Consider the following 13824-nt stretch of genomic DNA (forward strand, 5'->3'; position numbering starts at 1 on the left):
CCTACCTGAGTAATATGTAGACATATCAAGGGTCTCATATCACTCCAACTGCACGTACCTCGCACCATTACAGAGCCTTCACCAGCTTGGACAGTTCCCTGCTACATACAGGGTCCATGGATTCATTAGGTTGTCTCGATGCCCGTACATGTCCATTCGCTCGATACAATTTGAAATGAGACTCGTCCAACCAGGAAACATGTTTCCAGTCAGCAACAGTCCAATGTTGGTGTTGACGGGCCCAGATGAGGTGCAAAACTTTGTATTGTGCAGTCTTCAAGGGTACACCAGTGGGCCATCAGCTCTGAAAGCCTATATTGCGCTTAAATCTTGATAACTTGTCATTATAGCAGCAGTAACCGATCTGACAACTGTGCCAGACAGTTGTTGTCTTTTATAGACATTGCTGCCTGCAGTACTGTGTTCTTCCTGTTTATATATCTCTGTATTTGAATACTAATGCCTTTACCAGTTTCTTTGGCACTTCATGTAATTGTGCCTATCTGCAACTTGAGGTGTCTTCTTTAAGGTAAATAGCAGTCTGTCTTTTCCTACACTATTGACATTCCTCCCTGGAGCTTCCACTGTTTGACTTTGTTACTTTTAACCTATTTTATATTTTTAATCTAGAAGTACATATAATTATCATTACTGTAGAGTAGCACTAGTCATAATTTGTGTTAATATATTATGCAGAAGTGGCCCACAACATTTGTTTCTGTCTCTTAATGTATAACTTGACTTGTTCCACACCCCTGAAGGCTCTCCTCCATGGTGGGTGGGATTGAATGAATCAGGCAGTGAAAACTCTGAACAGAAATTCATTTGAGAGCAAAGATGCAAAACTGAAGTATTTCACGAATTGGCTAATACTTGGTCCACGTCGTGGTTGGTGGGGTTTTCTGCCAGTATTTTCTTCACTGCTGCCTTAACCACACAATCCTGAAAGGAGAAGACTTTGAATAGTATCTGAACTTGTTCATAATCCATGGAATTGCCAGTTGAAATGAAATGCTCGACCATCATATATTTGGTTGTAGAAGAGAAGTGTGTCATCTGTGTTCTGTGTTTCATTCCTGTACAGTGTATGTAGTTTGTCCTATATAACTTTTACTGAATGCACATAAGATTCTTATAGATTCAGGCAGAAGATCACTATTCACTTGGTATTTGTTAATAGTTCTGAAGAAATATTTCTGATGCATGGAAGAAAAGCTGTACACTTTACATCATCATCAGCTCTTTCCTCTTCGTTGGTTTGATATTTTGGTTAGCAGAGCTTCCATAATATGCTGCAACTATCTATTTTTCTTAAAAACAATCACAGGGTGTAACAGCTGTTGTAACAAAATTTACAATGACACAATTTTTCAGGATAACCACTCTGGTTTTTAATGCACTTGTTCTACCGTTGCACAAGCTTTCCAATGCTCTCAGAAAAAGTTTTTCAGCTGAACAGCAAGACAGCTTATCTACTTCCACTACTTCAATCCCCTCTTCATCAGAGGTCTGTTAATGGTCGCTTAAACAGTTTTAAGGAACAAAACAAACGGAAATTTGACAGGGCGAGATAAGGACTGTATGTGAAATGCTCAAACACCTCAAAATTCATATTCTGAAGGGTCAGAACAATGAAGGCAGGGATATGTGGATGCACATTGTCATGAAAAAAATAAATAAAAAATACATTGTTTGGCAATAGAAGTGAGTGTTGTGTTTTGAATTGCAGGCTGTAACTTGCTGTGAAGCATATCATTGTAGTATTGACCATTTTCTGTTGACCCTTTTTCCAGCCAATGTTCCAGAATTTGTCCTTGTGTGTCCCCCAAAAAAGCTGTGAACAACACTTTTTTTCTGCATAGGGCTGACTCTTGAATTTCTTTTGGTTGGCAGTTTGGGATGTTTCCATTCCATGCTGCGGTGTTTGCTCTCTCATGGAAATTGATTAACCCATCTTTCATCTCTATTGATCATTTCTTTCAAAAACATTTTATTTAATTGGCATGACAGTGCAGTAGCTGCTGATAGATTCTCACACAACTCTTCATTGAATTGTTTTGGGACTCCTCCCACACAGACTGTATGAAAGCTGAGCCTGTTATGAATGACGCCACGCAGAACCATGACTAATGTGTATTTAGTTTTTCACTTTGTCAAAAGTCACTTATCACTTATGCAGAATCAGGTTAACAACTTGTTAAATGTTGACAACAGTAATATGACTGGACATCCGTTCCTGCTCTTTCCTTGGTCTTCTTGCTTCTCTGGCTACAATTGAATTGTTCAGTCCTCTGGTGAACATTTCTCCATGGGAAAACAATGTGCTAAAAGTTTTATGAACTTCAGCTCTTGGCACGCCTTCAGACAACAAAAAATGATTTACAGAACTCTGTTCTTCATCTGTGCAAATGAAAAGTGGCATAACTATGTTTACTCCACAAGAGCACAAAGTGAACTGATGTGACCTGCTACAAGTAAAGAGAATAGTGCCATCTATTGGCTGGCTAGAGCACTAAGCTGTTCTAGATAATTAACAAAAGTGTAGACACTTATTGACTTACCCTCAGGTCTAGCTAGCATGTGACATTATGGTAGAGTATGAAGTTAGCTTACATTGTTTTCTAGGAACATGCCATGTTTTATATTTGTGTCTTATCTTCAGAGCACTACCTAGTCTGCACAACCAGCTGCGCTGTGCGGTCCGTGTTGCTTCTGGCACGGGCAGTAGCTCCCCACGAGCAAATGGAACTCCACCCTTGGAACCTCGAAGTTACACTCGTTCCAGGCAAGGACCTGCCACCCTGCCCTATAGTCCTAAGCAGCAGTCACATGGACCTGCACTAGACTTATTGAGTGAGTATTAGTGATTGATCTCTCTGCTTTAATTTATTTGGGTTTGTGGAGTCACTGAATGTAGATTCTGCTTGGGTGTCACGAACGTATGCTATAAGTAAGATGAAACACCATCTCTTATTAGTTTCATCATTTTTATTTACATTTAATTGATATTGAAAGTTTTTCTCTGTTGGTATTTCTTAGGTGATGTAAATTTACAACATGCAAATAGAATAAATTTGAATGATGAAATAATAGAGTATGGTATAACACATAGCCAGACAAGTTTCATTAACAGTGGTAAAGTGAAAAATACATTTTTCTCAGAAATTATAGTTTCATGAATAGTTTCAAAAACTAATGCAGGTGAAAATATTTTTAGCTTAATTTTTGCTCGTGGAATAGTGTGCAAAAATAATTGAAAAACTTGTTGTCTTTTAAAAAAATTGAACAGCTTTGTTAGAAAATTTTGTGAGTGTGAAATGATCTTTCGATAAATTTCTGTGGGTGATGTCCTGAAGTACATGAATAATACACATAATCAAAATAAATGTGGCAGTAAAAACAGTTGTTACAATTATGCCTGTGACATCACTTGAAGGAAACGTTTTTCCCTCCTCCAGAACTTTAAAACCAAGCAGAAAGGCAACTGTTGACTTTATTTTACCTTTAAACAATAACAAACATTCTTGGAAGCAGTACATTTGTATAGAGGCAGCTTGGTGTGGAATAAATTTGGTTGAACTTGGGACACTAATTTCTGCTTGTGTTAGATAATCTGGGAAGATAACTGTGCCAAAAGCTGCTGCTGCTGCTGCTGCTGCTGCTGCTGCTGATGATGATGATGATCAGTCAATGCTTAAAATTTTAATTTGGTGTGAAATATTAATTGAAAGACTTTATCATTCCTCCATCTTCTTCTTTTGTTTCTTCTCTTCTTTGAGACTCCTAATACAATAGTAAATAATTTAAAAGCATTCATTGATGTTTAGTACATTGACAACTGTTCTTAATGGCCTGCTGTAGTGAATTCTACTGTACAAAATACAGTTAGCGATTTTGATTTGCACAAAAATACAGCTGAAAATCAAATTCATCATTATGTTAAAATTAGTTGTGTGGTTTTTTTTTTTTTTTTTTTTTTTTTTTTTTTTTTTTTTTTTTTTCCTATTCTTGAGCCTGACTTTATCACCTTCACCTGGAACAATGTAGGTACAGTTAGATGTATTTTGGTGTGAGTTGTATAACTGATGTCGAGACTCCTGCATCTGCTCCTGCAGAGATTTTTTTCACAGACAGGACGTCAAACTATACAGATTATATAAAATCAGTAACACACCAATAATTAAAAACAAAAATTTTTTCTTGTTTTTTGTTGTAAGATATCTTTCCCACAAATCACTAAGTAAGCAGCTGTTTGCAATCAAAAAGTTATGGATGATCATCCAAAACCATGTCCTGTTGTATTTTGCAAACTTAGTTATTTTCTCCCCCTCACACTATGCAGATGACATTAAATTTATAAACTGGATATTTCCGTAACACTCTTTGATTTAGCTAGGGGTTTTTACTGTATTCTGCTGGAAGTGCCGATGATTGTTCAGACCTTTGTGACTGTCATGTGGACATTTGTTCACAAGATAATTGTTGATAGTATTACGAAGATGTATGTTCTAAGAGGTTGGTTCTGCCAACACAGTTGACTGAGCCAGTTGCTACAGACAATGCTTAATGCGTATGTAGGTTAAGTAATTGTAACAATCCCTCTCAATACTAGTGACACTGCTACATTACTCCTCCTCATATTTTACCGAGCGAGGTGGCGCAGTGGTTAGCACACTGGACTCGTATTTGGGAGGACGATGGTTCAATCCCGTCTCCGGCCATCCTGATTTAGGTTTTCCGTGATTTCTCTAAATCGCTTCAGGCAAATGCCGGGATGGTTCCTTTGAAAGGGCACGGCCGATTTCCTTCCCCATCCTTCCCTCGCCCGAGCTTGCGCTCCGTGTCTAATGACCTCGTTGTCGACGGGACGTTAAACACTAATAGCCTCCTCTCCTCCTCCTCCTCTTCCTCCTCCTCCTCCTATTTTCTCCTCTCCCTTCCCTCTCCATTTCATTATAATGAATTAACTAATTGATGTAAAAATTTGTTAACATTGGCAAATTATACAGGGTGATTCAAAAAGAATACCACAACTTTAAAAATGTGTATTTAATGAAAGAAACATAATATAACCTTCTGTTGTACATCATTACAAAGAGTATTTAAAAAGGTTTTTTTTCACTCAAAAACAAGTTCAGAGATGTTCAATATGGCTCCCACCAGACACACGAGCAATATCAACCCGATACTCCAACTCGTTCCACACTCTCTGTAGCATATCAGGTGTAACAGTTTGGATAGCTGCTGTTATTTCTCGTTTCAAATCATCAGTGGTGGCTGGGAGAGGTGGCCGAAACACCATATCCTTAACATACCCCCATAAGAAAAAATTGCAGGGGGTAAGATCAGGGCTTCTTGGAGGCCAGTGATGAAGTGCTCTGTCACGGGCTGCCTGGCGGCCGATCCATCGCCTCGGGTAGTTGACGTTCAGGTAGTTACGGACAGATAAGTACCAATGTGGTGGCGCTCCATCCTGCTGAAATATGAATTGTTGTGCTTCTTGTTCGAGCTGAGGGAACAGCCAATTCTCTAACATCTCCAGATACTGTAGTCCAGTTACAGTAGCACCTTCGAAGAAAAAGGGACCAAAAACTTTATTGGCTGAAATGGCACAGAAAACGTTCACCTTAGGCCAGTCACGTTCATACTGAGTTGTTTCCCGCGGATTCTCAGTGCCCCATATACAGACATTGTGACGGTTGACTTTCCCGTTAGTGTGGAAAGTTGCTTCATCACTAAACATAATCTTTGAAACTAAAGATTCATCTGTTTGCATTTGAGCAAGGATAAAATCACAGAAATCGATTCTTTTAATCTTATCAGCTGCAGACAGTGCTTGAACCAATTTCAGACGATAAGTTTTCATAACTAACCTTTTTCGTAGGACTCTCCATACAGTTGATTGTGGAATTTGCAGCTCTCTGCTAGCTCTGGGAGTCGATTTTCCTGGGCTGCGAACAAATGCTTGCTGGATGTGTGCTACATTTTCATCACTCGTTCTCGGCCGTCCAGAACTTTTCCCTTTGCACAAACACCCATTCTCTGTAAACTGTTTATAGCAACGTTTAATACACCACCTATCAGGAGGTTTAACACCATACTTCGTTCGAAATGCACGCTGAACAACTGTCGTCGATTCACTTCTGCCGTACTCAATAACACAAAAAGCTTTCTGTTGAGCGGTCGCCATCTTAGCATCAACTGACGCTGACGCCTAGTCAACAGCGCCTCAAGCGGACAAATGTACAACTAAATGAAACTTTATAGCTCCCTTAATTCACCGACAGATAGTGCTTAGCTCTGCCTTTTGTCGTTGCAGAGTTTTAAATTCCTAAAGTTGTGGTATTCTTTTTGAATCACCCTGTAATTTAAGAGTTCTTTAAGAAATGCATTTTGGTATGTACAATGAAACATACAATTGACAAGCAGTTGTGTATCACAAAATGTATTGTTTTGTTGCAATTGTCCTTTCTCCAAAATTTTCAGACTACACATTGATTTAATAAAAATCCATAAAGCCACAACTTATAATGAATTGCTTCACAATACAAGGGGGCAGTTCTTGAGAATGGGTCACAAAAGCATTCTGTACACTTTCCTTTATAGATGAGCTACACTTTCCCAAAATTCTGACGCTAAAACGAATACAAGTATTTGCCTTCCCACTACGAAGCAGATGTGTTCATTCCTTTTTGTATCCCTTCTGAATTTGCATACTATATTCTTCACTTGGTATCTCTCTGCAGTTATTACCCCCTCCCCCTACACACACACACACACACACACACACACACACACACACACACATTTTATATCATCTCTGATTTGTATATAAGTACAACATAACTTCTGCACAATTTCAGTGCAGTAATGTGTTCACTGAAAATTTGTGTGTGTGTGTGTGTGTGTGTGTGTGTGTGTGTAAGTATAATCTAACTTCTGCACCATTTCAGTGCAGTAATGTGTTCATTGTAAATAAGTATTACAGTAGTTGTATTACATGTTTCTTACCTTATAAATAAATATAAAACTTTTTTATTTTAAATTCAGTGCAATAGTATTTGTAAAATGACTCTTAGTGTTCATTAAAAAATGACGATCATTCCACTTGGGACCTGTGGAATGGTACATTAGCTTATTTGTTTTAGTTTAAATATTTGTCATGTATTGTTGTTTTTCTGACATGTTCCACATCCTGGAGGACCTCCTCACTACGGATCAATTGGAATGAAAGTAAATCTAATCTAATCTAATCTGCTTCAGCCATCATTAGTTATTTTGCTGTCCAAATGACAAAAGTCATCTATTGCATTGTCTTATTCCTTAACCTAATTCCCACAAGCTCTGCCTGATTTAATTTGCCTGCATTCCATTATCCTTGATTTGTTCTGTTGGTGTTCATCTTATATCCTCCTTTCAAGACATTATCCATTCCCTTCATCTGCTCTTGCAAGTCCTTAGCTGTCTCTGAAAGAATTACAATGTGAAAGGCAAACCTGAATTTTTTTTTTATTTCTTCTCCTTGAACTTTAATTCCTACACCTAATGTTTCTTCAGTTTCCTTTATTGCTTGCTCATTGTACAGAATGAACATCATCAGGGATAAACTACAGCCCTGTCTCCCTACCTTCTCAATCACTGCTTCTCTTACGTGCCCCTAGACTCTTAACTGCCATCTGGTCTCTGTACAAGATGTAAGGAGCATTTTATTCTCTGTATTTTAGCCCTGATACCTTCAAAATTTCAATGAGAGTACTGCAGTCAACATTGTCAGAACTTCCCTAAATCTACAAATGTTATAAACATTGGCTTGAATTTCCTTAACCTATCTTCTACGATAATTTGTAAGGTCACTATTGCTTCACTTGTTCCTACATTTCCCTGGACTCAAAACTGATCTTCCCCCAGGCTGGCTTCTACCAGTTTTTCCCTTTTTCTTTACAGAGTATGTGCAAGTGTTTTGCAACCATGACTTATTAAACTGATAGTTCAGTAATTTTCACACACATCAGCAACTGCTTTCTTTGGAATTGGAATTATCACATTCATCTTGAGTCTGAAGGTGTTCCAACTGTGTCATACATCTTGCACACCAGGTAGAAGAGGCCATCAGTAGTTCTGATGGAATGTCGTCTACTCCCAGGGCCTTGTTTCCATGTAGGTCTTTCAGTTCTCTGTCAAATTCTTCTTTCAGTATCGTATCTCCCATCTAAAATGTCTTCTATTTGTGTAATATTGCCGTCAATTTCATCTCCCGTTAATAGACACTCTATGCACTGCTTCCACCTTTCAGCTCTCCCTTGTTCACTTAGAACTGTTTTTCTGTCTGAGCTCTTGATATTCATAAGGTGCTTCTCATGTCTCCAAAGGCCTGTTTAATTTTCCTGTAGGCTATGTAAGGTTTTCCCATATTGAAATATGCTTCTAAATCCTTAAATTTCTCCTCTAGCTATTCCTCCTTAGCCATTTTGCATTGCCTGTCACTCAAATTTTTTGACCTTTGTATTCACTTTCTCCTGTTTCATTTGCTGCATTTTTATATTTTCTCCTTTCATCAAGTAAATTCAATGTCTCCTGTGTTATCCACAGATATCTACTAGGCCTTGTCTTTTTTTCTATTTCATCCTCTTCTGCCTTCAGCATTTCATCTCTTAATGCTACTTATTCATCTTTTACTGTAATCCTTTTCCTTCTTCTAGTCAAGCACTGCCACATGCTCTCTCTCCCAAACTCCCAGTAACCTCTGCATTCTTTCAACTTATCTAGTCCCATCTTTTTAATTTCCTACCTTTTTGCAATTTCTTTATTTGAAATCTGCATTTTGAAGCTAATAAATTGTGGGAAGAGTCCATATCTTCCTCTGGAAGTGTTTTACAGTTGGGTCTAAAAGCTCTGTCTTAACATTATATAATCAATCTCTTTAATTTCCTAACATTTTCAATTTCCTCAATTCATAACAAATAAATAGTGGTTTGAGTCTATATCTGCCCCTAAAATGTCAATGTGACTGTGTCAAGCAGCACACATATAATGCTGTGTTGAACATTACAGGATGTTTTTTCTACTCATTCGCATTACTTTACATTTTTATATACTTGAAGCACATTGCCATTCATCACACTAACTAAAAATTTTGTCATTTTCAATGTCAATAAAATTCACCGACAGCCATATGCTTTAAGATATATTATTTTATTCTGAAAGCAACCAGTTTTTTCATTTCATTTTGCCATCTTCAGGCCCCATACGCTTCTATGAAATAAATGAACTTGTCATATAGCACCATAAGTCACTGGATATCGTGAATTCGAATTGCTATGCAATTGCTTCATACAAAGACATGACAACCTGTCACATCCTTGTGGGTAGAAACTTTTATGTCTCAAGGAATTTTTTATGTTCGGGCTCAGAATACGTTCAAGAATTCTGCAGCAAACCAGTGTTAAGAATATTGGTCTGTAATTAAGCAGATCTGTTCTTTTACGTTTCTTATATACAGGAGCCGCCTGCAATTTTTTCCTGTGCGAGAGATTTGAGATTAACAAAGCAAAGGGGCCAGTGCCACAGAATACTCCCTGTATAACGTGGTAAACTGTTTTCAACTCTTTCAGTTGCCTCTTTACACCAGGGATGTCTATTGCTATATCCTTCGTGGTAGTCTGTGCAATAGTCAAACGATGATATGTTCATATGATCCTCTGCATGAATGATTTCTTAAGAATGAAGTTTCAAACTTCAGCTTTCCTTTTGCTGTCTTCTATTGCCACCCGACACTAGTTGATGAGTGAGTGGATAGAAGCCTTCGACCCATGTAGTTATTGATTTTATGTATGATCAGTATTTTCTTGTTCTCATCCATCACACCAACACTGTGTGACACTGCCAGTAGTGTTTATACTGGTATCAATATGGCCAAGGAATAGTGTCCACAATTTTCTTCAGGTGTGCCATTTTCAGCTATAGGCAATCATTGGTGATTAGAGCCTTTCGAGATGCCGAATTGTGGGGATTTTGGTTGCACTATTTCACCTATTGCTCCAACTAGTCCCAGATGTTTTCCACATGACTAATCTGCAATTAACAGGCCATTAGAGGTGTGATAGGGTGCCAGCATGTTCGTCAAACAACGAATGTATGTGTGCAGCCATGTGAATGTGGCTTTTGTCATCTTGGAAGATGGGAGCATTGATTGCGTACTCATTTTGAAGGTGCAGAAGAAAGGGTCATGCTTGTTTACAGAGAGTTTTCAATTAAACTTCTTGGTTCATGTTTATGGTAACCTGAATGAGTGGGCCCAAGGAATTGTACAAAAAACACCTGCAGAACACCACAGAATGAAATCCGGCCTGAACTACGTCTCGCACACACTGTGAGTTAAGTGCCTCGTTGAGCTGTTGGTGCACTTGAGACCTTGTGTCATTTGAAAAGTGGCAGAATTATTACTTACAGGACAACACTACATGTCCCCAGTCTGCTGCTCTTATGTTTCTATGTTATTTGGCCCACTGAAGTTTCAGTTTTATGTGTTGCTGTGAACAATGACCTTTTGCAAGGCACCGAACTCCAAATGTCATTGCATACAGTTTCCTTCGCAACGTCGGAAACTGCGAGACGGACCTGTATCCACAGACAGCAAGGGTACAATACCTGTTGGACTCGAAACTGATGGTCATTGACATGGAGACACTTGTGTCTGGTCCCTGTCAATTAGAACTTTCTTATGATGACTGTTGTAATGATTCATTGATACACAAACAAATTGGGCAACTACATTCACTGTATGGTCATGGCCCCTCTGATCACAATAGCTGCTTCCTACCATTGTGTCACATCCTCATTTTGTTGTACTGATTCCACACAAATGATAGGCATATGCATACCAATTCATTGCTGTGACATACGCTAGTGGTACAGGGTCACACAATCATCTATTGCCAACTCTACACCATCGACGGCCCCCCTAAGTGAACCATAAACTCTTGTAGAGGTTACTAATATTTTGTACTGTGAGATTACATACATAGACTCTGGTGTAGGCAAGATTACTCCAAAACAAGGTACACTACACAACCAATTATATTAAAGTGTCACAGTGCCACAAAAAAAGCACACTCGAAGAAATCTGTCACAATGCAAATCATAAATTCACGTTTTCAGAAATAGTGCATTACCTATTCAGTTACAGTACACAGCATAAACTGAAGTGAAACACTTCTCGAGGCAATAAACAGTAGTAGAGATAAATCAAAATTTTAAACATCCAAGAAACATGAATAAACATTCTCAGTTTACTTACCACCTCAAATCTGGATACAATTTTGAGCTTTCAACAAAATAACCTGTCACCTTCATTAGGAATAACTGACTGTTGTGACTGCTGTCATGGTAACTATTTATAGCCCACAGACGGCTTGTGATTGATCAGTGTATGTTGTATTTCCAGAGATAGTGTCCATGTTTGCACCAGTGGTGCCACCCGCTTTGTTAGAATGTAGGCAGTTCAGCCTATTTCTGTCTTCCAGCAGTCAGAGCTTGCTTCCTTGCACTACTACAGTTTTAGCCTCTGTTGCAGTTAAATTTATTTTCACACATTCTAATTTCTTCTGTTTCCTTAAACGCAGGATAAAATTTCAGTTTCATCAAACATTATTCTGTGTTTATTCTTGAGACTTTAGAAATTGCTGATTTCTCAAGTTCATGATTTTTTAATAAGTCTTATGGTTCTTCTTCCCAGGACCCTAACTATTTTGCTTGATGTTCCATTCCAGAAGGGAAGAAGTAGCTCACCATGTGATAGTTCAAAATTTTTGCATTTTTATTAGTTGGTGAATGTTATATCTTGAAATTGTACCCAGATTAGATGTGACACGTAAAGGAAGAATGTTTCATAGAAGGATCTCAGCACAAGAAACTTTGCTCTTGTGCAAAAAAGATTTTTTGAGAAGTACGTTGGAATAAATGTGAGCTGATGTTTTTTAAATCGTGTTACATACATGAACACTATCTGTCTACAAATACATTATGTAAAATTTAGTTCTTAAGAACTACACAGAATATTTACTGTATCTACAATATAATATAGTGTTTAATATTATGTAATATTTCATGGAATGACAAACATAAAATTAAATAAATCCCATCCCCAGTGCTCTCAGATATCGAATATGATATGCCTGTGGTGAGGATGCGGTATGAATTGCAGAGTGCCCGAAAATAAGTGGAATGGATTCCAGTCATGCAGCTGATGTCTGTTGCACTGTAAACATGACAAAGGCTAACAGTACACCTAATATGTCAGGATAGTATCATCGTCAGCTGACGGCTGCAATACATTTCATACTGCTGATGCTGATGCAACATTACTTAATGAAAAGCATATGTCAGCCTGAATATCCAGAAAAGTATCCTGTAGGTATAAGTACATTCTTGTTTCTTTTGTCAAAAGATAAAACTTACAGAAGAAAATTACATTCTAGATATTTATTGCATGATGAATGAGAGATAATTGCTAATAAATGAACTGCTCCTGTGTTCACATTAGGGCTCTGCTGTAAGTACAGTGTTTCTCTCTGCCCTTGCAGCTGGCACAAATAGTGCTCTCCACCCGCCTGAGCTGCCGCCACGATCGACAAGCCCAGGGCATCGTGCGAGCAGCTCGAGTGTGGTCGCTTCGTGGCTGACACCTGCGAGTGCTGCCGACACAACGGCATCCAGTGCTGGAAGTGGCAACAGTGCTAACTCCATCATCTCATCAGTTACATCAGCTGCTCACGGTGCTCCCGACGTAACTGCAGTGACGGGCACACCTGTACGCTTTGCTCATGTTTCATCAGCAGCAGCCTCGAGAGATAAGGCAAGTATCTTTCATAGAAATTAATGATGTGGGTATTGCTGCATTCGAATAACAGGGAAAATATTATTTATGGGAATGCAACATGATAGTTCTGGAAAGATCAGCAACTAGTTGTGAATTCACTGTTTTTGTTTTCTACTATATTTGCATTCACAGTCAAATTTACTGGTGATTTGTTTCAAACACAATTTTCAATTTGAAAATTAAGTACTAATCATGTGAATCAACAACAAGTAATTTTTTTAACAGTTCCTGCTGTTTTGCACTTCTCTACAGCCACAGCAACCCTGCAGTAAAGATGTAGGTTATAAATTAGCTTTAAAACTTCCTGGCAGATTAAAACTGTGTGCCGGACCGAGACTCGAACTCGGAACCTTTGCCTTTCGCGGGCAAGTGCTCTACTATCTGAGCTACCCAAGCACGACTCATGCCCCGTCCTCACAGCTTCACTTCTGCCAGCATCTCGTCTCCTATCTTCCAAACTTTACAGAAGCTCTCCTGCGAACCTTGCAGAACTAGCACTGCTGAAAGAAAGGATATTGCGGAGACATGGCTTAGCCACAGCCTGGGAGATGTTTCCAGAATGAGATTTTCACTTTGCAGTGGAGTGTGCACTGTTATGAAACTTCCTGGCTGTAAATTAGCTTTGACGACTTTGGCAACTTGGTTGATGAGGGGAAATAGAGGCATCTCAGAAATGAAATATAGCAACCTGAAGAGAGAAGTTGTGTGTCTTCAATAGAACTGAATGATATGGTAATCACAGGGTTCAAAGAGCAAAAAACAAATATTATGATGTAAACCATATTTAAAAATTAATATGGCAGCTAAGTGCAGTTGGGAAGTAGTCATTAAAATGAAGAATGTTGTGTTGGGCAGTGTGCTCAGCTAGTGGGTGGTCCAGTTGTTTCTTGGTCGCAGGTTTTCAGTGGCCATTCATGCGGACAGACAGCTTGTTGGCTGTCATGCCC

General features: G+C 38.6%; 1 protein-coding gene across 1 annotated transcript in view; it reads left to right on the plus strand.

Moving 5' to 3' along the window:
* LOC126412898 (E3 ubiquitin-protein ligase SH3RF1) overlaps positions 1–13824 on the plus strand; it is a 236679-nt gene that overhangs the window by 114055 nt on the left and 108800 nt on the right. Inside the window, exons 10-11 of the mRNA XM_050082789.1 lie at positions 2663–2853; positions 12582–12853. Of these exons, the coding sequence (XP_049938746.1) occupies positions 2663–2853; positions 12582–12853 (463 nt within the window). The remainder of the gene's footprint in view (positions 1–2662; positions 2854–12581; positions 12854–13824) is intronic.

Source organism: Schistocerca serialis, chromosome 7 (genome assembly GCF_023864345.2).
Source record: "Schistocerca serialis cubense isolate TAMUIC-IGC-003099 chromosome 7, iqSchSeri2.2, whole genome shotgun sequence".
Classification (NCBI taxonomy): Eukaryota; Metazoa; Arthropoda; class Insecta; order Orthoptera; family Acrididae; genus Schistocerca; species Schistocerca serialis.